This window comes from Balaenoptera musculus, chromosome 1 (genome assembly GCF_009873245.2).
Source record: "Balaenoptera musculus isolate JJ_BM4_2016_0621 chromosome 1, mBalMus1.pri.v3, whole genome shotgun sequence".
NCBI lineage: Eukaryota > Metazoa > Chordata > Mammalia > Artiodactyla > Balaenopteridae > Balaenoptera > Balaenoptera musculus.
In genome coordinates this window covers 25,258,118-25,285,660 of record NC_045785.1, presented here as the reverse complement: position 1 = coordinate 25,285,660, position 27,543 = coordinate 25,258,118, and the positions used below count along the sequence as shown (strand labels likewise).

Below are 27,543 nucleotides of genomic sequence, written 5' to 3'. Positions count from 1 at the left end.
GCAGCGGTGGTGGCGGCGGCGCGATCGGCCGGGCTGTAACCGTCGTCCGTCCGGTAGCGGCTGGAGCGGCAGCGGCGGCCGGGCACGGCGCGAGGCGACGCCACAGGGCAGCGGCGGCAGTGGGGACAGCGGCGGCAGCCGGAGACGCAGCGGCGGCCGCAGCAGCAGCAGCAGCAGCAAGACGGACTCGTGGACACGCGCCGCCGCCGCCGCCGGGCCGGGCCGGGTGTCGCGCGCCGAGGCTGGGGGGGAGCCGTCGCCGCCACCGCTACCGCCGCCGCCGCCGCCGCCGAGGTGACTGAGGAGAGAGGCGCCTCCTCGCTCCCGCCGCCGCCGGACTTCAATGCCCAGTCCCCAGCTCGCCAGCGTGAGTGCGCTGCTCCCGGGCGGCTCCCGCTCTGGCTCCCGGGGCCTCGGGGCAGGGGAGGGCGGGAGGCGCCGCAGCCATTAGTGCAGGCCCGAGACACGTCCCCGGAAGGAGGGCCGGGCCGGGGCCGGGGGCGGGGGGAGCGCGGCCGGGAAGCGTGGAGAGCGAGGGTGGGTGAGCAGGGGGGGGAATCGCGCGTGTGGGAGGGGGAGGGACTAGTGTTGTGTGCAAGAATGTTGAGTGGGGGGGCGATGTGCGTGCGTGAGGGCGAGAGTGTGAGTTGGGGACAGGGCTAGTGTGCATGTGGGGGGAGAGAGCGTGGGGGGGAGAAAGTGTGGATGGGGGGAGTTGGGGGCAGTCTGTGTGTGTAGGGGAGAGTGAGGGGGAGTGCGAGTGGGGGACGGTAGGGGGGACAGTGTCAGGAGGGTGGGAGGAGAGCGAGGGGGAGCGTGTGGGAACGAGTGAGTGTGGGGAGTAGGAGTGTGCATGGGAGAGTGGGGTAAGTGGGGGAGGGAGAGTTTCGCGTGCCTGAGGTAGAGTGGTGGGGGGGAGAACCTGAGTGCAGAGTGAGAGAGGTTGGGGAGAAGGTGAACGGCAGATGAGGGAGTGTGGAGGTGTGTGCCTGCGACTGTCCAGTCTGTGAGCCGGCTTCCTGGAGGCTCTCCTTGATCGTTTTCTAGGGCCATAGTGAACCCGGGTGTCCTGGGTTAGGGAGTTTTTTCCAGGAGCATCTTGTCCCTGGGTCCTTGGGTTCAAGTATGAGGAGAGGGTACAGAAGTCTGTTCCAGTGGCACTACCATCTTCTGGCCCTGTGACCCCCCCCCCCCATATTTCATGACATGGACATGAGTTTCCAAATTTGTGAAACATATGATTGGCATCCCATCCTAGTCTGGGGTTCTGAGAGCTAACTAGAATTTGTGTATTGCACAGACTCTTTTGTAAAGTACTGCTAGTTTTTCAGGTGAGAGGTATTCTATTGTTAGATAAATTCAAGAAATGTTTTTTAGGTTTTAGCTCTTTCCTACCCTTCTGGAGAGAAGATTTTAAGAAGTAATAATAATGATAATAATAATGGTGTAACATGTTGATGATGAAGAAGAACCATAGGCTAGTTTATTATTTTCTGGAATTTTTCAAGAAATGTATTAAGTATCTAGCAGTTCTAGCATCATTGTAGGCATTCAGCAAATGCTTGTCTGTATGGAGTCACCAAACTGTAGCCATTGCTGGATTAAATATGGTGGTTACTGGCTGCCTTCCTCTGTATTACAGAGTAGTTTCAGACAGGAAGTGAGTGAAGTTATGCCTTATTCAAGGTGCAAAAGGAAATTAAGGCTTCAGAATGACACATTATTTTTTTAATACATTTACTTATTTATTTTTGGCTGCATTCTTCGTTGCTGCACGCGGGCTTTTCTCTAGTTGTGGAGAGCGTGGGCTACTTTTTGTTGCGGTGCGCAGGCTTCTCATTGTGGTGGTTTCTCTTGTTGCGGAGCACGGGCTCTAGGTGCGTGGGCTTCAGTAGTTGCAGCACGCGGGCTCAGTAGTTGTGGCTCGTGGTCTCTAGAGCGCAGGCTCAGTAGTTGTGGCGCATGGGCTTAGTTGCTCCGCGGCATGTGTAATCTTCCTAGACCAGGGCTCAAACCTATGGCCCCTGCATTGGCAGGCGGATTCTTAACCACTGCACCACCAGGGAAGTCCCCAGAATGACACATTATTAAGGCTTCATCATCACTTGCCAGCATACCATTATGTTGGTGAAGATAGAAGTTGATTGCTGGTATTCATTTTAAAAGTTGTTTCATAGTGGATAGTGAACGGACTAATCACTGTCATGGAGTTTTCCCAGATTCTCATGTTGTAGAAGTAGGGGTTCTTGATGAAGAGTACCTTGATATGGATTTTATACTGTAATGATGGGAAGTCTCTTAGAAGTTGGGAGTCTTTTCAATATAAGCAAAGAGTAGTGTGGTCCTTTTGGTACTAGACGTGATAGAATTACAAGCAAAAGCATTGGTGCGTAATTAGAAGTCAAATTATATTTTTCTTACAGTGTCCTTTTCTCCATCACTAGCATGCTCTCTGCTTTCAGAAACAGTAAATAGTATCGATACTGTTTGGTGGGGGTCCAGATTAATTAGTATTAAGTTCCTCCTATGTACCAGGTGCTTTTTATACTCTCATTCAGTTCTCACAGCTACTATTAAAAGGTGGTAGGTGTCCTCATTTGCATTCATTTGGCACATGTTGAGTGGTTTCTATTTGCCAGACGTCGTTAGGGATACAGTGATGAGCCCTCATTGACTTACAGTGATGAGATGAGAAGATATAGAGACTCAAAGAGGTGAAGTAACTTGTCCCAGCTGGATTAAAAACCCAGGTCAGTCTGACTCCAAAGTCTTTGATTTTTCCACTCTACCATCAACTACCCTCGCTAGGTTGTCTCTCTTTGAGGTTTCTCATCCACACAGTGACCTAGCAGCTTGTACAGATGAGAGATGTTGAAGGTAATGCAGAAGACTGAATGGCTGGAGGCAAGGAGATCATTTAGGAGATGCTGACTTGAGGCTCTTTGGGGCCTAAGTTAGGCTAGGCTTTTATGTGGGTGGAGATTCTGCCTTGGAACTCTCTTGGGGCCTTAGGGTGCTTTGAGACAAGAGTCTTATGAGGCACCTGGGATATATCTGGGAGAGGAAAGTCTGATTAAAGAAACCCGGCAGCCTTTTAAATGTTTTTTTATTTTGGGGGAAAGAAGAAGAGTGTATTAATGGGGCTAAGAGTCAACCAGAAGTTGTCACTTCTTTGTGAAAGTCTTTCTCTTCAGCTTTGTGGGATTTTTACCTCAGGAGAATTTGAAGATCAAGTGAGAAAATAGATATGAAAGCACTTTGTTAATTATAAATTGAACTACAGACTCAAAGTATTATTATCACTAAGACTTTTCTACTAATGCAACAGTTTCTTATATTTAGTAGCTGGAAAAGGCTACTAGCATTTTAGACCACCTATATAAATGAAAAATTTTTTAGAACTGCTGAACCCGGTATATTCTGACTCAGAACAGCAAAAGTCAAACCACTCCCTCCATGAGTCAGGCAAGTAATATTTAATTTGAACGAACCAAATTTATAGGCAGAAACCATTTACAACATCATTGAACTTTGGTGGCACTAGGGAAGAGTGAAGAGTAAATGTTTGAATGTTTTTGCACGTAGTTTCTTAAAAAGTCTGAAAGCCCCATGTTTATGTTTTACTTGAAAAGACATTTGTGTGAACAAGGAAAAACATTTATTTTTCTTAAGATGCAACTTTTTATTCACTGTGTCTTTAAAGATGGCATTTCTATATGAGGTAGTTACAGAACACTTTATGGTTTTGAGACACAAAGTTGAAATTGAATGGAGATTTATTTTATAGGGTTTGACTGTATGGTTCTTTTTTTGTTGGAATGTGGGATTGGTAACCAGTGAAGCCTCTAGTAAAAGCATTTACGAATAAGATGCAGATGAGCAGTACATAAATTTTTAGTTGTTGCTCTTGGAAGAGTGAAACTTAAGTTAGAGGGAAGCCTGAGTTAGGTTGATTTTTTCGAGTGCTATCTCATCAGCTATACTACTTGTAGAAGTTGGTGATCTTTAAAAATTTTGAGCAACTGGAAATCAGGACCCATAGTTTTAACATAGAAGACTTAGTTGTGTTTATTGAATTAGGGTAGTAGTTAGAGATTTTGAGCTCTTGGAGTACTTATGAAGTCCAACATTATGCTTTAGGTTTCAACATTACCGTCTTAAGAATCTTCTGTGTGCTAAATCACGAATCATATCATTTTAAATTCATAATAACCCTGGGAGTGAGTAAGTGGCATTCTTCCAATTTTACAGATAAGAAAATTGGTTTAGAGATCAGTTGTTGAATCCTAGTTAAAGAGTATCAGTAAATAGATGGCAGTGGCTTAAAAAAAATTTTTCCCCTTGGGGCTTAAAGTACTTAAGTCTCTAACCATTTTTTTTTTTTCCTCCCCAGTTAACTGTAGTCATTTTACAGGGGATTATGTAGGAATTAGTTAAAGAAATTGCCTTTTCTTTGCTTGAAATTTAGTTTTTAGTTAGTTTTCTTTTTTTTTTTTTTTAAAGGATACCTCAGTTACCTTTTTTGCTCTTTGGGGGATGTTGCTGCTTTGAGATTTTTCTCAAGATACTAGTTGGGTTATATAGAAACTGATGATTATTCTCGAAGTTTGTAAAGCAAGAGTCCTTGATGTTACAGTTTGGATAATTTTGTATCTTGGGTTTGTTAAATGAACAGTGGATGCCACCGATTAAAATTACTTGGGAAATGGTGATTTGAGTCTGTTAATCTGGAGTATTAGAAGAGTCTTTTATCCATTTTCAACTTCAGAACTAGTATATATATATACAGAGGTGTCTGATAGCTTTCTCTGGTTATCCTTCATTGTACTGACTGAACCACATTCTCTAGCTCCTTTGACTTCCTGGCCACTCTGTTGGGACTTGAAACCTTACAGAATTGCTTGGTGTAGAGCTCAAGTGGATATTGTATCTGAATCTTTTGCTCCATGGAGTTGTAGGGGTCTAGGCTAAACCAGAAACTGTCACTACTCTGACACCTCCATGAGAGAAGCTGCACAGCACTGCAGGCTCTGTCCACTTTCCACAGTTACCCTGTGGAGTTACTAGGGCCCAGATGAGAAAATAACCTTTCTCCTGCACATATTGAGGTGGTTTTCCCTGATCAGTCAGTATAGATTTACAGGGTATAAACTCTGCCAGAAAAATGGCTATGAGGGGTTGACAGATTATACCAACAGTTTTTGTGTGATTTGAATACAAATGTTTTTTGTTTGCCTGCACTGATTTCTTACCCGTGGGTTCTGTAACACAGCATCCACTCCATTTTAAGTGATCTAGAAACTAAATTTTATCATTTAAATATAAATTTACATTGCACAACAAACATTCTTTTTTAAACTGTAGAGAATTTTTAGATTAAGCTTTTCTGTGACCCTTTCTTTGCTAGTTGAGCCTGTTTTGAAAAAATATTTTGACCATTAGAACCCTCTTTACCTTTTAGAGAATTTAATTCCTTTCATGTATTTTTGGGTTGAAATTTCATTCTTCTCAGAAAATGTTAATTCTTTTGGCATAAAATGTGCACATGATATATTTGCTTTAGCAGATCAGATAAATTACTTTATATTTTTATTTCTGCAGTGGTCAAAAATGTTGGCTCTTAACTAATGTATTGTTTGACAAGAATTCAAATTCACAATCAAGTCTGCTTTCTTCTAGTCTTTTCGTTTTGAGATTTGAGCATAGGTGTGTTTTTTTTTTTTTTTTTCACTCTTTTACTGGAAACATTCACTAGGTTGTACCACCACAGTCTTTGTAGATTGGATTTATATACATATGTTGATATTTACTGTTTTTAATAGCAAAACAAATTGGTGTGTTTCCTTCTTTCCATTATTGGTGAAAAGCCTGTCATGAGGGAACAGAGTGACTGGTTAGTACAGAAGGATATGAGTCATCAGCAGGATTTGTCAGCAAATTGAGAAGGATATGATGGAGAAACAATAGATTCTAGTGACATACTTCATTCTGCATGTGTGGTTACAAACAGGTTTCCTTTTGGTGATTGGTTTAAATTATTCAAATAATTTAGATCTTTCTGGATGAAGAGCGCATCAAATTTAAGTCATAGCCTAAACTCTGAATTGTTTTTCTGGTGAGATGAGATATTCATTTGGAGGTCATCACCAAGCAGAATTTAGTTAAACTTGTATCCATTTACTAGGAAAAAGAATTCAACAATCAGGTAGGTTTTAGTAAGCTGAGAGGCTGTTTTTGTGAAGCTTGCTGGTAATTATGGAGCGGCTCAGTAGATCAGAAGATGCCCACCAATATGGCAATACTTGTTTTCTCTCAGTGAGCAAAGAGTTACTACTACTGTACTTTTAAAATTCCTAAGAGCTTTTATTGCATTTGAATTGGTCTAAAATTCTCAGCATGGTCAAGGCCTCCTCAGAGCTATCTAACCGAAGACTTAGTTCCTTTCTCAAGTCATGCTACCATGGCCTGTCTCTATTTCTACCAGTCTTGTCATAAAAATTTTCCCTTTCCTCAGAAGTCTTAATTAATCCTACTCCATTCTACTCATGCTTATTTTGTGTCTTCAGAGTATGTAGCATTAATAATGAAATTTTAATGCTCATCATCAAATATTTTTCACCCACGTTGATTCTTCTACGGTCTTGATCCTGGATGGTGATTATAATGGTATGCAAAGAGAGCTCCACAAATGCTTGTTGTAAGATTAGATGGGCTGAGTTTTAGTATCATTCAGAGCTGGTATATTGTCCCTCATCTCAGTAAGCATTTGGAGGAAGAGGACACGAAAGATTAAATTTTGCATTCTTTAAGTGAGAAGAGAAGGAAAGTGAATCCATGTTGAACTAAGCTGGTGAGCAAAGAATAATAACCCCTTGACATGGAATTATAGAGGTATTTCACCATTTTTACTTCACATTCATATGTAATGCGAAACAACTGCTTTAACTGTATGGTTTCTAAAGACTTTTGAATGTTGTATTTTATGAAAATAAACATCAAGTCATTATTGGGCAATTCAGTTAGTGGGTAGACAGTATATTTTAAAAGGCCACCAGCAGCTCCAAATTGAATTATTTGGGTTCTTGTCTGTTTATCTTGTACTAATACTCAGTGCACAGAGAGATGGCTGTGAACTATAATGTGATTTATAAGAAACAAGTTTAGGAGAGGAAGTGAAGTGTAACTTACTTAGGGGAAACTTGGACCAAAATGCGCTAACAGCAGAAAAATTTCTGGGGCTCAAACAAAAGAATTTATGCTGACAAGATGTAATTTGGAATGTTTTTATTCTGTATCCTGTACATAGAGAGCTTCCTTCCCCCCTTTTGGTGGTGGATACTTGAACAGGACCTTTAAATATGCTCAGTATGTTAGACAAAATGGGGAAACGAAAGAGTTAAGCTGACCCATAAACTGCTAAGTTCTGAAACATACATTTTAAATAATGCTAACAATAGCCTGGAAGTTTTTGCTTTGCATGCTGCTCCTGTGCTGTAGGTTATTTTGAAAGGTGATTCAAATAACCTTTTCCCAAGTATCTATTTTGCAACCTCAGGGAACTTGCAGCTGTTACAGTCATTCTAACTGTCCTGATATAGCTCAGAAAACATTTCAAAGTGGTGTTGACAGGGTGAATTCGGGTGTCCTTTTGGATTTTTACTACTGAGTTTACTTTATTACAATTGAAATTCAGAATCTCAAATACATTTCTTTATTAATGAAATAATTCAGTGGTTCTTGAGTTAATGTATGTATAGTGATGTTGGAAACTAAAGTAAAATGATTAAGACTTAAATTGTTCTCCAGGAAAATTATTTATCCTTTTGAGATTAAAGAAAGATGGAGGGAAAGAAGAAAACAAATATTAGGATTTAAGTTTATGGGAATGCAGCTGAATTTGAGATAGTTCTTTATTGTATGAAGGAGGTTACCACAGTTTTTTAGGAAAAGAAGGTGCTTAAACTTTATAATAAAGAGGCTTGGGAGTCTTGAAAGGTACATAAACTGAAGTCTTTAAACATAAAGCCCGTGGAAAGGATAGTCCTGATGATACCTTTCCTTGGAAATGGAAATATGAATGAATAGAATCAATTTAATAGAGCTATTTAACTTAATTTTTAAGATTCACTGAAAACAATAAGATAATGTTCCGTACTAGAATGGTGTTGTTAGGATTTTTAATGTTTTTACTGGTATTGAAATAATTTTTTAGAAAAAGTGAAAATTGGCCATAGTGCTGTTATCTTCATTTAAATTTTATTTCTGAAAGGAAAAATAACATATTTGGACAAAGAGTTTCAGCTGGGGAATTGCTAATCTTTAGAGGAACAATGGAGTACAAAATTGAAAAGTAAATATTTTCAAGTGTGGTGTGAAAATATTTAATGCAATTTTTGTCTTACAGTTATTTGTAGAGGTAGGAATTACCAGAAAAGGACAACTACTTCTAATCGCCAGGGTACATACAAATTTGAAAACCGCTCCCTTTTCATTTGAGTGGGAACAGAGCCCACGGGACTTCAGAAAATAACTGTCACTGTTCTCAGAAGCAGGTGTGATCTGTTGGTTAATTGCTTTCCTTTCCTTTCTGAGTGGCAGGCCATGTATGTCCTGCTGGTTCTGAAGTGTTCAGATATTTTCCCACCATCAAGGTCATGCTTTCTTTTTATAGAACTGATTATTGATTTGTGTACTGGAACTTGATTCTCAAGTTCCCTCCTTAAATGAGGAAGTGGAAAAGTGGGAATAACCAAGGGAGTAACTCTGAAACTTTTTTTTAGCAGTAAGAAGCGTGTTGCTATTTTTAGCTTGTTTACGGATATTTTGGATCATAATTTCTGTAGAATTTAATGATACCTCTTTCCTTATCAATTCCCCAGGACTGCAGTCAGTAGGGGAAGAAAACTAACATTAATTTGAATGGTCTAAGTTCAAGGAGCCACATGTATTCACTTTTAGTATGATAAATGCAACAATAGAGGGGATGAACAAAGATAAGTAGTACAGAGAGTAGAGCTCTTATTTCTACAGGGCTCTGATGAGTTGGGAATAGGTATGAAAGTAAAAATTTCCAATTTGAGATCAGTTAACCAGGAGGTGAGTTTTTTTTTTTTAATTGAAATTTAGTCGGTACAATATGTTAGTTTCAGGTGTACACATAGTGATTAGGCATTTAAATACATTGTGAAATGATCACGTCTATAAGTCTAGTAACCATCTGTCACTGTAAAAAGTTATTACAATATTATCAACTATATTCCTTATGCTATATATTACATCCCTATGACTTATTTTATAACTGGAAGTTTGTACCTTTTAATCCCCTTCACCTACTTCACCCAGTCCCCCACCCAGAAGATGAATGGTTTTTTTTTAAAAAATAAACTTATTTATTTATTTATTTATTTATGGCTGCCTTGGGTCTTCGTTGCTGCCTGTTGATTTTCTCTAGTTGTGGCGAGCGGAGGCTACTCTTCGTTGTGGTGCGGGGACTTCTCATTGCGGTGGCTTCTCTTGTTGTGGAGCACGGGCTCTAGGTGCGCGGGCTTCAGTAGTTGTGGCACGTGGGCTCAGTAGTTGTGGCTCACGGGCTGTAGAGCGCAGGCTCAGTAGTTGTGGTGCACGGGCTTAGTTGCTCCGCGGCATGTGGGATCTTCCTGGCCCAGGGCTTGAACCCGTGTCCCCTGCATTGGCAGGCGGATTCTTAACCACTGTGCCACCAGAGAAGCCCCAGAAGATGAGTATTTAATTAGCAATGTTGAGTTTTCTTTAGTTTACAAGTCTTAATCTCAAATGGTCAAAATGCAGTAGATACAGTAGTACTTTACAGAGGAATTTCCTTGCTTTTCTTTCTTGATGGTTTTGAAGATTTTATGGTCTGTTGTCTGAATAGTCTGTGAATATTCGGTCAGCCTTCTGCGAGTTCATAACAGTTACTCAGGGCCTTGACTTTTTTTTCCCCACAGACCCCATATCCAGTCTGTGGACAAATCTTTTTGGGTTCCACCTCAAGGTATATCTTGAAACTGATTCATATCCTCTCTACTGCTACTACTTTGGCCCAAGCTACCATTATCTGTCTCCTGGATTATAGCATCAAGTTCCTACGGATCTCCCTGCTTCCACCCTTACTACTCATAATCTGTCTCCATATAGCATCTAGAGTGATCCTTTTAAACATAGGTTGTCACTCTTGCTTGAAACCTCTTATTTTTCTCTGAATAAAAGCCAAATACTTCTGTTGGCCTGTAAGGCTCTCTTTTTATTTCTCTGACCCTATTCATTCCCTTGCCTTATATGCTCCAGTAGCACTGGCCCCCTTGCTGTTCCTAGAACACTCCAAGCATGGCCCCACCTCATAACCTTTGCAAGAGCTAATCCCTCTGCCTAGAATGCTTCCTCAAATATCTATTTGGCTCAAAACCCCAGGCCTAGGATAAAAGGTCACTTTTTTCATTGAGGCGTTTCCTGCTAGCCTTATTTAAAAGTGGAATCCCCTCTCCCTTCTGACACTGCAGATTCCCCTGCTTTGCATTTTTCTCCATAGCAGTGGCATGTTTTATTTATCTTTTTCTGCCTGCTAAAATATAAGGTCTATCCTGACAGGAATTTTTGTTTACTGCTCTTGCTGCCCCTATAAAATATATGGTACATATTATGTATCCAATAAATATTTGAATTTATACATTCTTAACTGGCCAAATTGCAGTGTCTAGTCCTTCATGAGAATGAATTCTTTACTGTTGACAGATTATTCATACTTATTTTAAGGGAAATGCAGGTGTCTTCAATGAGGTGAAATGAATTTGTTTTAGGAAAAAATTGTTGCAAGGTGTTACTCTTGTATACCATATTATGCTTTCATGTTGTCTGCTTGTAGAAACCACGCTGACTCAAATTTGCATGACTTCCTGTAGAATTTCTGGTAAGAAAAGTAAACAGTAAATGTATACTTACTTGTTCCTCAGACCTTTGCTTTTAGATTTTCTAAGATCTAGAGTTCTTTTGTACATTTACTTATAATGTACTGTTTTCAATTTGGTGAATACTGGCATAACCTATCAAATTAGAGGGTTATTGCATCATCACTTTAATTTGGAAATAGAGGTGATTTCTCAGTGGAAAGCTTGTTGTAAGTGGCTTGACAGGATTTTTAAAAGGATGCCCAGTAAGCGTGGGTTACATTAAATGGGGCTGATTTTGTAAAGTTCGTTCATGCCCTTGTATTCTCTGTATTTATATTTGAACTTAGAATTACAGTTGCCAAAGCAGGATCTGAATTTTACTCCATAATTTAGTATCTTTAACAAAGAAGAAAGCTGTCTTTCTGGAAATGTGTAGGTACAGGCTTGCCAGGGACAGAGGGACTAGCCCTTTTGAGGCTCTTTGTAATCCAGTGGTTATAGCACTGTTAAGGATGTAATTAAATTGTAAATCATTGTAGGTTCTTTATCACCCTAGAATTAAAAATTAAAGGGACTTCTCTGGCTGTCCAGTGGTTAAGACTCTGCATTTCCAATGCCGGGGGTGTGGGTTCGATCTCTGGTCGGGGAACTAAGATCCCGCATGCCACATGGCGCAGCCAAAAAAAAAAAAAAAAAGAAAAAAAAGTTAAAGAAATTAAGGTAATAAGTGTACATGGGAAAAAAACAGAAACTGTTTAGAAGGTATATATTGTAAATCATGCTCCTGGCCTGAGTGAAAACATACTAAGTACTCACAAATATTTCTATATATACTGCTTATATTATCATGTACCTTGCTTTTTTCACTTATTAGTATCTCTTAGCCATCTTCCCATATCAGTTTATATAGGTGTTTTATTCTTTTTAACCTCTCCATGGTTTTCCGTTTTAACATTGTGCCATGATTAAGTGATGGATATTGTATTATTTCATGCCTTTTGGCTTTTGGTTCTCATCTAGGTAGATGTTAGCAGTAGAGCATTGACACTGGATATTTAAACTTGTAACATACCCCTCTTCAGAGTTTTAAGTAGTCTCTGTTGTGTTATTGACTTAGTCTTACTGGCAGTGCACTGTCTTAGCTTGGTAGACCTCTGCTTGCTTGTTCTTCTTCCAGCCCCCTTTCTTCATTCTTCTTTATCTTTTCCCCTTCCCTCTTTAATTTAAAAGGATTTCTCTGTCACAGACCATCGTTTCTAATCCTTCAGTGAAGTCATATTCTTTTGTTAAAAATGGAAATGTTGCCTAGGAAATGGAAATTCCCAAATTCAACATTTTAAAAGTTAGATTCTATAAAAGATAAAGGGTGGAGAGAATATTTGGATGCGTATTTGAATTTGATCACTGTTATGTGTCAAGTAAACCAGCCTCTTCCATCATCTGGTAAATTAAAGTAAAAATCAATTTTTACTTAAGTAGGTAGAGCAGAATCAATGCCAGAGAGAAAACTTTAGAAAAAAGTTTTCCAGTAAGGTATACAGGTGCTGAGTTTATGCTAAAATGTATGGCTCTGTACTGTTGAATACTTTCCAGCTGTGGTAGGTTGTTTATGATTTTTTTTACAGACTGTTTGCTTTGCATTCTTATAGGTGTCACAGAAACGAACATTAGTTTATCAGAATTGACAGGTGCAAGAACATTTAACTGTTAATGTGTAGTTGAACTCCTGGGGGAGGGGGAAGGAACAGAAGCTTGCTTTTATCATGCATCTGTTAACATTGATAGAACATAGTGTTTAATTTGGCAGAAATTCCTTTGCTGGAGATCTCAGTATGGTATTAAGAATTGAAAATCTGGGAACTCCGTGGCGGTCCAGTGGTTAGGACTCTGCGCTTTCACTGCCTGGGTCTGGGTTCGATCCGTGGTCAGGGAACTAAGATACTGTAAGCCATGCAGCCAAAAAAAAAAAAAAAGGAATTGAAAATTTAATAATAAATTATCCTTATCCCTGGGAGTGGTCCTTTCAAATTGAGCTTGGAGGAATAAGATGGGATAAAGGTTGTTCTGTTTTCTGAGAAGACAAACACTGATGACTGGGTAGAAAACTTAATGCTAGAGCTGTAACCTTTTAAGCCTGGCTGTCACTACAATGCTGGTCTTTCAGTGCCTTTCTCAGCTGACACACATCTTAGCTGCCATAACAGCATTAAACCAAAGGGATTCAAACAGGTTTGAATTTCCTTGTGTTTTGCTCTGCATTGCACGCAAACCATTGTTCTTTGAGTAGTTATTTTAATAGTCTTTTCTCCCCTTATTATAAGGTCACAGAGTTGGAAATGAACATCCAACCAAATATTTGAAGAAAAGTTACACTGTCATGAATAAGATTATGACTTGAAAAATATGTGGATACCTCCATTAGTCAAAATTGGAGGGAAAATAAGACCTGGGTTCTTGTCCTTGATCTGCTGCTAATTAGCAGTGTGGTCTTACTTAAGTCTTTGTAATCTCTCTGGATCCCAAACAGCATCTTTTTTTTTTAAAGGTCAGTGTATTTGATCTCTTAAGTTTCTGCCAGCTTTAAAATTCCTTGACTGTACAAGGAGTACTCTATGAAATGTGTGATCTAAAGTGGCTGTGTTTTAGGGTTACAGTTAGAGTTATGAGTTAGATTATGAGTTAGGAAGGGTGATGGTGTGTTTTATGTTTTTGTTAGTTTGAATGTAGAAGTTTTGTGTTTTTACTGTAGTGGTAACTCATTATGCTGAGGTATTGAAGTTCTTACAATGCCATTTTGAATTTCTTGCGTCTCTCTCATATTTTAGGAATGTTTTAGTTTTGCGCTTGTGTCTATGGTAATATAATCAGAAGTATATAATTTACAAAATAAAATGCCATTAAGCATATCATAAAAAGAAGACTTGAAGATAGAAGATTAAGCTTGAAAGTTTGAGGCTTAGGTTTGTTCTTATCTCTTTCAGTTTCTTCCTGCAGGTGCCTCTGTAGTCATTTTCTTTCATTTGTCTGGTTACAGTCATCTTTTTTAGAGTTCTAAATAAGCATTTATTGGTGGCTTAGGGAAGAGGCAAGTAGAAGAACTTAGACCTTGTCCCTATTTCCAGAGGAATTTATGATTATGTTGACACTCTGACTGAGCCAGCTATACAGATTACTGTGTTTCAAAAATTCTGCCACTTCTCTTCTTGCCTTGTTTTGGTAGGAATTAATATTTGGGCAGGAGACTGCTGTGAATCATTAACCTTTGGATGCTTTTGTACTCTTGAGGTAGTGATGTGAGAAATAATAAAAAGATAAATTGGACTAGAAATGAGAGAATGGGATTTATATATTAGCTGAGTCAGCTGGAATTGTGGTACCTTGGAAAAAATACAGGACTTTTCAAAAGAGTCTGAATTTGGGCTCAGCTAATTCATTCACCTTAGACAAGTCACTTTTCTGATCCTCTTTCCTCATTCTTCATAGGTAGTTAAAAACTACTTAGAGTTGTGAGGAAAAGAAGATAATTTTTTGAAAGTGCTTTATGAACTGATATCATAAATGGGGCCAATGCATATATTTTGGATTGAAAGAATTAAATCCTCAAAGTGGAATTTTGGTAAATATCCTTCATCCATTTACAGATATAATTTTAACCAAAGATAGTTAACATCAAAGCAGAAAAATAAGGAGATCATTTGATGTGAACTTTATGAAAGAGTCCATGGAGTGAAGTTTTAAGTATCTTTTAGTCATTTAAAAATGATTTAAAATGATTTTTTTTTTTAATTTTTATTTATTCATTTATTTATTTATGGCGGTGTTGGGTCTTCGTTTCTGTGTGAGGGCTTTCTCCAGTTGCGGCAAGCGGGGGCCACTCTTCATCGCGGTGCGCGGGCCTCTCACTATCGCGGCCTCTCCTGTTGGGGAGCACAGGCTCCAGACGCGCAGGCTCAGTAATTGTGGCTCACGGGCCCAGCTGCTCTGCGGCATGTGGGATCCTCCCAGACCAGGGCTCGAACCCGTGTCCCCTGCATTGGCAGGCAGACTCTCAACCACTGCGCCACCAGGGAAGCCCCTAAAATGATTTTAAAAATTCATTTAAAAATGACTTGAGTTAGAAATAATCTTATTAGTACAGAACTTTATTGAGCCTCGTTTTGAAAAAAGGAAGACATATTTAACTTCTTTTGGCTGCACCATGAGACGTGCGGGATCTTAATTTCCTTACCAGGCATCAAACCTGCACCCCCTGCAGTGAGAGCACGGTGTCTTTTATTTTATTTTTTTTAGTATTTATTTATTTGGTTGCGCTGGGTCTTAGTTGTGGCAGGCGGTCTCCTTAGTTGTGGCACATGGGCTCCTTAGTTGCGGCAGCCAGGCTCCTTAGTTGTGGCTCGAGGGCTCCTTAGTTGTGGCATGCAAACTCTTAGTTGCAGCATGATTGTGGGACCTAGTTCCCTGACCAGGAATGGAACCCAGGCCCCCTGCATTGAGAGCTCGGAGTCTTAACCACTGGATTGCCAGGGAAGTCCCAAGACGTACTTAACTTAAATCTCTGACTTTTAAAACTCTTGGTATATACTTCTGTCCTATTCTTGGTAGATGGCAGTAGTTTAGAAGTGGCGCCATTTCAGATGTCTTTGGGCTCATAAAGAATGTATTCTTGACTTTGGGCATTGTGTTTGCTGTCAACCTCCAGTTCATTTTCTTTATGCTTTTCTCCTCCAGGTTTTTCGTTGGAATATACGTTGCACATTTATGGCGATTCTGAGCGTGAGGGCAGACTTCTGCCAGGCTCAGCACAGCGTTTCTGCTGACAAGTGAGCTTGGAGGTTCTATGTGCCATAATTAACATTGCCTTGAAGACTCTGGACACCGAGACTGGCCTCAGAAATAGTTGGCTTTTTTTTTTTTTTTTTTTAATTGCAAGCATATATCTTTTAATGACTCCAGTAAAATTAAGCATCAAGTAAACAAAAGTGGAAAGCGACCTACTCTTTTAACTTGTCTCACTAGTGCCTAAATGTAGTAAAGGCTGCTTAAGTTTCGTATGTAGTTGGATTTTTTTGGAGTCCGAAGGTATCCATCAGCAGACATTGAGGCCCAAATTGAATTTGGATTCAAGTGGATTCTAAATACTTCTGCTTATCTTGAAGGGAGAAGCTTCTTAATAAACAAGTTGAATAGAGAAAACACTGATCGATAATAGGCATTTTAGTGGTCTTTTTAATGTTTTCTGCTGTGAAACATTTCAAGATTTATTGATTTTTTTTTTTTTTTCATTTTCCCCATCACACTCACACACGCACGCTCACACTTTTTATTTGCCATAATGAACCGTCCAGCCCCTGTGGAGATCTCCTATGAGAACATGCGTTTTCTGATAACCCACAACCCTACCAATGCTACCCTCAACAAGTTCACAGAGGTAAGATTGTAGCATGGTCTACCTTTTGGATTGAGTTTTAGGTAAAATCCTGTTAAAAATTAACACCACTGTAAAGAAATCTTTTACCACAAAGCCATTTATTTCTGTGATTGGAGTATGGGTGATATGGATCCTGTGGATCTTACCAGTCTTTGTTTGAATTGAGTTGAATTAGTTAAAACAGATTTTTAAAAGAACATTTATGGAATTTGAGGAGATCTTAGAGATTGTCTAGTACTGTGTTTTTTCCTTTGAACATTATTAACAGTTCTTTTGTTACAGTTTCAATAATAAAGCTAATTAACATTTATTGAATACTTAGTACGTACCCAGCATTACAGTAAGGAATTTTATGCATTATATCATTTACTCCTCACAATAACCGTATGAGGTATAGGTACCATTATTTCCCTTACAGTTGAGGTAACTGAGGTTCAGAGTGATTTAGTAATTTGCCTGAAGGCACACAGTATGTGGTAGAACTATCTCTGACACTAAAACCCATTTCTTCCTCAAATGCCCTAACCACTTTTGATGAAAAGCTACCCTAGAACTACTTAGCAATAGGAACCACATTATTCAAGGGTCCAGAAATTTAGGGGAAGGAAAGGTATTATAGGTAGCATTTTTATGTCAGATCCTGCATTTTTTCTATTGGTAGTAGTAGAGAAACATTTTGTACTTTATTCAACAGGCATTTGAATATAAGCTTTTTAATCATTCTCAGATTGTTCAGTCTCAGTGATTTCTGTTGATGTATTTATGGAGTAGACTTAGAGAGCTAGATGAACTCCTAGGGATTCTAAATCTACCTCTCTCACTTTACAGATGGCAAAACTGAGTTCAGAAGAGGTTTTGACTTGCTGAAGGTCACAAATATTTACCATAAAAAATTTCTACTGGAAACTTTCAATGAACAGCTACTGTGGAGTTCATTTTAATGGGATTTTATTTGTATTTTGAAATTTTTAAAAATTTCTGACTCATTATATAACATTAACAACTTTCCTCAGTCTTTTATGAGAAGGTGTTTCTGTGAATAATGAAGTCCTTTAGCAATTAAAATAACTTTTCTCTTTAGATAACCAGATGATGGACACTTCTTGTAGGATATCACTGTCCTGCTTATTTATATTTTTAATTCTCTGAGCTTCTTAACTTTGTGTACACAGCGTACAAGTTAATTCCAGGCCGGTATGCCCTCAGGTTGTTCAGTCACCTTTAAGCCTGGCTGAATTACATGATACTATTTTCAGCCTGTGGAGTCCTTGGTCGTAGACTCCTGCAGCTATAAAAAGATGTCGGTGGCCTCTTGAAGTTAGTTAGTGACTGGATTAGGCATTACTGTAGGAAAACTTTTAAAGGAGCAAGACTTCTGGCTGTAATTGTGTGTTACTTGACTTTGTAATATAATACCACTTTTTAATCTTAATTTCAAAATTGCTTTTGTTTCTTTAAATTATAAAGAGCAATATGTACTTAGTACATAAAAATGAGAAGATAGAGATAAGTAAAAGACAATTTAAAAATACTGTTAATACCTGGCATCTAGATGTTTTTTTCTGTATTTATGTATACATTTATAAATATACATATAGATAGGATCACACTGTGTATTTTAGAAAAATTTCCCCAACCTCCTTAGTATTATTTTTATAGCTGTCATAGTATTCTATATGGATGTGCTATACTTTCTTTAACCATTCCCCTGTTTTTGGACCATTAATGTTTCTGTCTTTGTACCATCCCAAACAACCTGTGCTGAACGTGCTGGTACCTAAATCTTTGTGTATATCTTTAATTATTTCTTTAGTATAAATTCCCAGAAGTAGAATTTCTAGGTCAAAGTGTATGCATGTTTTTAAAGTTTTTGCGTTATGCTACCAAATTGCCCCTTACAAAGGTGGGCCTTATTGATGCTTCCACTTTGAATGCAAAAATGTCTATTGTATATGTTGTTAGAACGAGAATGATTTTGATCTTTGTCTGAGAATGAGGTCTCGTTTCAGTTTATAAGAGTATATTTTTAAAGCTTTCATTGCAGATTCTAAAAACAAGTTTCCTTATATTTGTTTTTCTTTAAAGGAACTTAAGAAGTATGGAGTGACAACTTTGGTTCGAGTTTGTGATGCTACATATGATAAAGCACCAGTTGAAAAAGAAGGAATCCACGTTCTAGTGAGTGTGTAGTGTTTTAATTTTTCACTACAAACAAGTTGTACCTTTCAAACATAGATATTTTTAAAACTTGGCACTCATAGTTTGCTTTTTAAACCTACAGGAGATACAGTAATCATAGCAATCTGTTAAAATTCCTTTGGATTGGCAGTTTTGTTCATTTATGGCCTTGAAGTCTACAGATGCAGAGTATTTTCAACAAAAAAGGCAAAATTTAGTGCATACTTACTTCAAGAGAATGGAAATTTCATTTTTTTTTCTCTAGGAAATGAATGTGATACTTAGCTTTTGTTTCTAGGCTACTGGTTTGAATCTAACTGAAAGTAGTTTCCATCAGACGTTCTTAAATCACATGGAAATATTCTCTCTTGCTTTGCAAGTACAAATTGGTTACTTAATATTTTGTGGATAACTTGTAGGGGACAAAAAGGTGGGAGAAGAGCATAAGTAGGGAGAGGGAGAAGGCATCTTGCCCCAGAGTAATTAGCATAGTTTCTGATACTTTTTGGTAGGTTTCTAAGAAGCATTTGTATGATTAGATTTCTTTCATAATTCAGTTTGAATATAGTGATTGGAATTATTTTGAATTAAATTTCTCCTTGGCCCCTAAATATGCTGTTTCATTATTGGAAACAGGAACTTCAGATTAGGTAAAATTTTATACTTTATTCCCTAAAAAGTTGTCTAAATTACAGTAGCATGTATTGAAATGACCTTGTAGTCTTAGCGTCTTAGAGCTATTTGACATGGTTGTGGGAAGGCATTGTAGTGCGAAGAGAACTGAAGAGTTTTGAAGTAGTTGGGTAGGAAGAAAGTAATAAGATGATGGTACAAGGTTATGTTCCTATTTTTTATTGAGAGTTAGTTCTGTAGTCTTCATTGCATTGGTTAGTAGTTGAGAAGGCAGTTGATGCAAAGAAAATAAATGTCCTGTTGGTAAGGCAGTTGTCTCACATCTGATGCATAAAGTTTCCTCACTTCCACATTGGTGAAAACACAAAAATCAAATAGCCAAACGTTATGTTTTTTAAAATGTATTTTAATAGTATGGCATGGTAATAATACTTTGCTTGCATTCCTATTTCTAAATGACTTTAAGGTCCCCTGGCTGGAAATCACTGAGGATAAGTATAAACATGTATAAAATGTAGCCCTGTGTTTAAAAAAATAAAAACAGAATTTTAAGTTATGAAATTAAACCAAATACAAGTTCCTTTTCCTGTATTGTATGTTCTTTAATGGGTAGATGAGAAATCAGTTTGTCTTGACAGTTGGCAGGGTGAGAAAATGAACTGCAGATTGACCGTAGTCTGTTTGAATCAGTAATGTTGTTAAACACCTTTATGAAATAGAAATGAACTAAAGAACTTGAAGTAGTTTGTAGAAGATAATGGTAGATCTGGGATTTATTCCAGGCCTTTAAATCTAGGCTTTTGTTTTGTTTTAAAGAGCTGTGATCAGATAAAACTAAAGGTCTAACTAAAGCTTGAAAAAAAACAAGGATATTTAGAATTAAGCTTGGAATTTCTTTTTTTTCCTAGGCAGAATTTTTTTTTTTAATTTTTCAAATAAACTTTATTTTTTAGAGCAATTTTAGGTTCACAGCACAACTGAACAGAAGGTACAGAGATTTCCCATATATGCCCTGACCCTACCCATGCATAGCTTCCCCCATAATCAACATCCCCCGCCAGAGTGGTACACTTGTTACAACTGATGAACCTACACTGATACATCATCATCACCCAAAGTCTATAATTTACATTAGGGTTTGCTCTTGGTGTTGTATATTCTAGGGGTTTTGACTAATACATAATGACATGTATCCACCACTATAGTATCATACAGAGTCGTTTCATGACCCTAGAAATCCTCTGTGCTCCACCTATTCATCCCTCCCTTCTCCCTAATGCCTAGGCAGAAATTTTAGTTTAAGTTGGATTGCTAATTTACTTTTGCTAGGTGAAGAGGGTTTGGAACACTTTATAAGAGGATATTCCCAAAGTGAGACCTTTCAACCCTTTGACCAATGTTCTTGTAAATCAGAGGCACATTGGAAAAGACTAATGATGGTTTTCAGCCATGTCAGTTTGAAGTTCAGATGCTTCTAAATGACTGCTTTAGTGATTTTTTTGGATAAAACTACTTGTATGGGTAAGTAAAGCATATTTCATATTATTGTTTCTTAACTAGATGCATTTTAGGGAGTTTTAGAGGAAGTAAGCGCTTGACTAAGGTACTTACTAGTTTTACTGCTATTTACAGTTAAACTCTGTAGTGACATTTATAATGATAACATTGACAGCCCTTTAATTATGGGGCGTAGTTGGCAAACATAATGTGCTGTCATGGCTAATGGGCTCCATGAAGTGTTCTAGTGGTGCCAGTAATGAGTGCAGAATCAATTTAGTGCTCTGTCACTTTTCCCTTTTTCCTTCTCTAGTATTTTAAAGTGTCCTTATCCAGTCTCATTAGAATAGTATTATGTTAAAAAAAAAAAAACCCAGTGTCTTTGCATTTCTGTCCTTGAAGTTAGATGGTACAGAGGGTATGATGCAACATGTGAATGTCCCTTTCCCCCTTTCTTCAAAATGACTTGTGTTGGTTTCTCAGGACCTTGTGCGAGGTAACAAGGAAGATAAATCCGTGCCTGTATTGTGAATGCACATGGGGTTGGTCTTAATTGAAAAACAACCCAAATCAATGAATATAAAAAGAGAAGGGAATACTTGAGGAAATGGTTTTCATTTCCCCAGGATCATATCATGTGGCACTGTACTTGTAAAATGGGATGTGTATAATTTAGGCAGAGCTTTAAAAATATTTGCTGCTTGACTTTAAAAAAAATACATATGTAAGCACAAAGATGGTAGTATGTTTCTATTATGATCTGCTGTTGGAAATTACTTATCAGAGAGTGTTTAAAGAAAAGACATCATAACTTAGAGCTATTTGGGGGTAATCCTCAAAAATATTTATATTCTTAGAGACCAATGAGATACCAGTTGGTACACTTTGCCAGAATGGACTTCTAAATCTTATTGACAGGTGGTGTGTCCTCTCTTACTTTGTCTTGGTTTTAATTTTAGTTTTCTCTATTATGTCTAATTACTGCTCTGTTCACATAAAATATTTGAAGAATGCTAGCCTTTTATCACTCTGGTAAGAGATATTTCCAAAGAAAAAGTTTGATGCTTGTGATGCTGGTTGTGTATGCTTCATTGAGAAGGCTAAGTTGGCACACTTGAATTTTGATCTTGGATCATTTTTCAGAAGTGATCAGAATTGTGTGATTAAGTATAGGTACATGGGGCTTCCCTGGTGGTACAGTTGTTGAGAATCTGCCTGCCAATGCAGGGGACACAGGTTCGAGCCCTGGTCCGGGAAGATCCCACATGCCGTGGAACAACTAAGCCCGTGCGCCACAACTACTGAGCCTGCGCACCACAACTACTGAAGCCCGCGAGCCTAGAGCCCATGCACTGCAACGGGAGAGGCCACAGCAACGAGAAGCCCACGCACCGCAACGAAGAGTAGCCCCCGCTTGCCGCAACTAGAGAGAGCCTGTGCGCAGCAGCAAAGACCCAATGCAGCAATACATACATACATACATACGTACGTTTAGTAAAAAAAAAAAAAAAAAAAAGGTACATGTAGTACAGTTAGTGCAATTAGGCCTGCCCTGTGTATGCAGCTGTTGTGCATTAGGATGTTAATTCTGGAGAAAATATCAATTTAATGTAAAAGACCTTTTCCTCCCAGGATTGGCCTTTTGACGATGGAGCACCACCCCCTAATCAGATAGTTGACGATTGGCTAAACCTACTAAAAAACCAAATTTCGTGAAGAGCCAGGTTGCTGTGTTGCAGTGCATTGTGTTGCAGGACTGGGAAGGTAAGCTCTTCCCCTTTTGTCTGTGAATTCATTATCAAAAATTTCACTTTGATAGAAACTGCATTTATTACGCTGAATATTAAGTTGCCTGAAAGGAAAGGAAATGAGAGCAAAAGCTGGTGTAATGATTTCTCAAAATAACTTTTTATGTTTCATTGTTTGTCTGAGTCTGGGTTTAGTGGGTGGTGGTTCATAAGTTGTTTTGAAACTGGTTTAATGTAATTATCTTATCTTTGAGCCAAAAATACAGTCTTAATTCAATATGTTTTCTTTTTCTCCATTTCCAGTAATCAAAGGTTTAGGTGTTTGAAATGGGCAACAAAGTTAAAATAACTTTAGATTTGAAGAATGTGTACATGGTTAATTTTAGATTGAGATGAATGGAAGTTAATAGATGAAGAGCAGATGGTTGAACCTTAAATTTTTGAAAGGAAATGTGTGGAGAGTGAAAGCTGACTTTGATTTTAAAATCTTTTTCCTTGAGCACTGCATGGAATGGTGTTGTAACACTCATCAACAGTAGATTAAATGTCAATTTATAATGTGCACTTTGACTCCAAACATTAATGCAAGCTGCTGTTGCCTCAAGGTGGTGGTGACTCAGGCTGTTACCTCTGCTCAACCCTTTTGTTTGCTATTTTCCTTTTTTGCAGTTTAGTGTTGTACAGTTCTTCTTCAGGGTCAGACGTCTCTAGTCCTTATCCGGATTTGGGGCAGTTTTTTAAACTAATAGCTATCCTAGTTAGGTAGTCAGTCCAAAGTTAGTGCCTTATAATGGGCTTATTAAAAACATCATTTCCTTTGTTACATTAATATATATATATAGAAAGCAATTCCTAATTACGAATTCTCTGCCACTCTTCTAGCTCATGGAAAGGATTTTGTTGAGGAAGTCTAGCACCTCTTTAGTATTTGATGAAGAGATGATATTAAAATTGATTTGTAACGAAAATTCTGAGACACTCAAGATAATCCATTTGGTCATTTACTATGATAATGGTTAAAGATCAGTGGATTTTTGGTGACATAAAATGATGTGAAAATTTGAGATATAATGTGATGATGTTTTAAAGAGTAAAGATCTCTTAATAAAGGTTTAGAATTTTGTACTTTACTAAAAATAGAAAATACCATAGAAGCTATAATGATTTAGATATTTTTACTATGTAGAAAAATATCAGATATTTTAGTATACAGGAACAATGAAAGCTCAAGCTTTATGTAGTTTTGGTAATACGTAATCCTGGGTTTTAAAAATCCTTAATTCCAAAGGACCTGTGGTTATTTACAAATGAGTTTATCTCTGCAGGGCACCTGTGCTGGTCGCACTTGCTTTGATTGAATGTGGAATGAAGTACGAAGATGCAGTTCAGTTTATAAGACAGTGAGTATGAAGTTTTATGTTCAGAAACACATAAAGCAGGACTTCCCTGGTGGTCCAGTGGCTAAGACTCTGAGCTCCCAATGCAGGGGGCCCCGGGTTTGATCCTGGTGAGGGAACTAGATCCCACATGCCATAACTAAGAGTTCTTATGCCTCAACAAAAGATCCTGCAATGCCTCAGCAAAGATCCTGCGTGCCACAACTAAGACCCGGCACAGCCAAATAAATAAATAAATTATAATTTTAAAAAGCCACACAAAGCAAAATCATAACAAGAGAAAGAAATTATAAAAAGTACCCATTCATAGTACAGGGTAATTTGCTGTCTTTGGCTTAAATATTATTTGAAGATATCAAAAATAGCAAGTGCTAAAGAGACTCACAATAACACTACTGGCTCCCAGATTAAAGATTTTCTAATTTAGGTGGCAATTTGGACATTGTAGCATATGTCCAGTATATGACTTGAACACCTAGGAATCTTTAAATGAATAGCTAGGTAGCTGAGTCTCAGTGATCTGGTGCCTCTTTTAATGGCTGTCCAAAATGCCTTCCAAATGTAACTCTCTGTGACAAAGAGGAAAGGAAGAAAAGGAGTAGTTAATCACCTAGGATTCTTAAGTGACCTGTTCAGTCACAGAATCAGGATGGTAGTGCCCAGACAGAATCTTGACAGTAGTCTGGAATAACAGGCCATGCTATTTTTTTGTCCAGAATTCTTTGGCAATTATTGTCTTGCCCTTTCCCTTTCTAACCTTTTCTTAAAAAAAAAAAAAGAGAAAGAAATAAAAAATGACTGTTTTGTGACAAAGGGCATGAAATGTATGGTAGCAGCTCTAGGAAGATAACATATTTCAAGGAATGCCATCTGCGTCTGCTGCTTCATATAAATACTTCCTCATTTATCCTAAATACTTGCTGCCATTTCTAATATGAAGAATATATTAATTGGGAAGAGTATAGTCAGATGTCTCTGGATTAACTATTCTGATCTTTATTAAACGATTAATAGACTCTAATGAGAGTTAGCAAAGAAAATTTGTCTATTTCTTCTTTTAGGAAGGCACACAGAAAGTTCATGTTTCAGTTCAGCCCTTTCGCTTAAGAAGTGATGTTGTATGGGAAATATGCTGGTTTTCAGCTGTGTAGAGTTAGAAAGGCCATAGGCCATAAATACACATTTCAGTGAATCAGGCAGCTCTTTTTTTACATGATAAAGTGTGCCATTCTTGTATTTTCAGAAAAAGAAGGGGAGCGTTCAATTCCAAACAGCTGCTTTACCTGGAGAAATACCGACCTAAGATGCGATTACGCTTCAGAGATACCAATGGGCATTGCTGCGTTCAGTAGAAAGGAATGTATACGAAGGCTGACTTGATCGTGGCATTTAGAGGGAACTCTTGGTACCTGGAAATGTGAATCTGGAATCTTAACTGTGTCATCAAAGTAGTGATGGATTCAGTACTCCTCAACCACTCTCCTAATGATTGGAAAAAAACAAACAAAAGAGAAATCCCTCTATAACGTGAATAAAATGTTTAAGAAAAGAAAAAGAGAAAGAAAAAAAAAGGATTAATTTAGTGAAGGATGATTTTGCTCCTAGTGTTGGAGTTTGAATTTCTGCCAGGATTGAATTATTTCAAAATCTCCTGTCTTTTTTAACTTTCTCAAAATAGGTCTCTAAGGAAAACCAGCAGAACATTAGCCTCTGCAGAACCATCTGTTTGGGGAGCACACTCTTCCATTATGCTTGGCACATAGATCTCCCTTTTGTGGATTTCTTTCTTACTTGGGGGCGGGGGGGAAGGCACAGTATATATTTCCCTTCTTCTCACTTTCTTCTATCCCTCTTTTTTCCCCGGATACAAGTTGTAGATGAAATAGGAGAAGCCCATGTTGCTGTAGATGTGCGTGCAGTCTGGCAGCCTTAAGCCCACCTGGGCACTTTTAGGAAAAAAACAAAACAAAAAAACACCAAAAAAAAGGAAAAAAAAAAAAAAGGCAGTGGCGTATATAGTATATGATCCAGGTGTTTTTTAGTCTTTACTGATGATGGGGTATTCATGTTAGTTTCTTTTCTTGAAAACCCTATTCAACATTAGGCAAAGTAGCCAGGAGCCTTTTTTGTTTTGATAAATTTGTGGGGAAATGGCATTTTAGAGGAGTCTCTCAAAGAACTTAGCTGAGAGTCGAATTCATCTCTTTCCAACCATGAAGCTAAGTGGATGTCCCAGAGATTGTTGTTTTCGGAAGGGGAGTACTCCAGGCCGTCACTAAAGATATGTCCAGGCAGAGCATTAGCACACTTCTACACCTTGTAGAATTGTGGGCTGTAGCATTACTCTGATTTTCTGTCCTAATGATGTCAGAGAATGCTGTTAGTGTAAAGTTTTATTTAGGACTTATTTGTACTCTGAATTTTCAGGAACAGTCAAAGGAGTAGCAGCAAAGACACAATATTTTAGACTTGAGAAATGCTGTAATGGGTATTTCCCAACTGCCCCCTATATGTACAGTTCAGTTTAACCACTGATTGCCTTGTTCTTTTCTTACTAGGTTCTTTGTGAGATTAAAAAAAATTTTTTTTGCTGGTTCAAAACCAACAATGCCTAGTGAGTATGTGTCCACAGGCCATAATAGGGTAGAAGAGAGACATAGAGCAGCTCATTGTGTAGCAAAGGGACTGTGTGGCTAGTGCAGTGGTGTAGTATCATTTCTTGCAGATCTTTGCTGGGTTCAATGTACTGATCTCAGAAAAAGCTGTTTTGCTGCTCCTTTTGCAGTTGTGACCAGGCTGCATTGACAAAGCAAGTTGGAGGATACCATCAGGGGCTCTTGCACTCTCCATCTGAATATTACATAATTAATAGTGCTCTGCTTCTAAGGATTTGAATAAAGTCTTACGGTCATCTTGTCCTGTTGGAATTTGCTGTGCAGAGCCATAAACTTCCCATTTTGTTAGGATCAGCTAGGCCAGTAGGAATGGACCGGGACCTTGTTTCACACTGATGATACCTCAGATGTTGGCTGGCTATGTGAACTGCCTATTTCCTATGCCGAGTTGTTTTGATTTTTAAATAAATGAAAATCTGTAGATTCTCTTCTCCCCCATCCCCAGAAAACAAAACAATATAATGCTTTTTGAAATTGTTTCTAGGATTTTAAAGTGAAAAAATATGGTACTATCCAAAATTCTTTATTTCAGAACCTGACAGTAGATTCCTTTAACATAGCTCAAGATCAAAAACAGCATACCCTCTAAGCTCAGATAGACTGTTGACTCCAAGGGTTTGATCAATACCAGAACAAACCTTTTTCCTTTGACATGCTCTGATTTTTGTTGTTTGGAGGGAGGGAAGGAGGGAGGGGGGAGAGAGAGAAAGGGAAGAGTGAGGCGTGTGAGAGAGGTGTGTGGTGTGTGTGTGTGAGTGAGCGAGCAGTATCCACCAGTAACCAGTGCCTGCCTGAGTTAGGAAAATTACATCCTGGTTCTGTATGAGGAGAAGGGTATATAATGCAACATGAAACATTAGCCTCATTTTTGTTTTTAAATTACAGACTAATGTTAATTGTTCTCAGAACTGGATTTTCTTCAAAATTAAACATTTTTTTTTCTTTTGGATTTAATGAAGTATTGCTAGCTGAAGCCAGTTTGACATGGTGAGAGAGATGTCAGACTGATGAAAGGTGTGCAGCCTGATTTAAAACCAAACCCTGAGCCCTTTTAAAGAACAATAAAACATATTTTACATGCTC

General features: G+C 38.3%; 1 protein-coding gene across 1 annotated transcript; it reads left to right on the top strand.

The window, feature by feature from the left end:
• The first annotated feature begins 230 nt into the window (after positions 1 to 230).
• Positions 231 to 27,543, top strand: PTP4A2 (protein tyrosine phosphatase 4A2). The gene is given in 7 exon segments (XM_036846426.1): positions 231 to 367; positions 15,633 to 16,332; positions 18,418 to 18,510; positions 22,273 to 22,338; positions 22,340 to 22,404; positions 23,714 to 23,788; positions 25,029 to 27,543. Coding segments are annotated over 6 exon segments (504 nt in total). The 5' UTR covers positions 231 to 367; positions 15,633 to 16,236; the 3' UTR covers positions 25,138 to 27,543.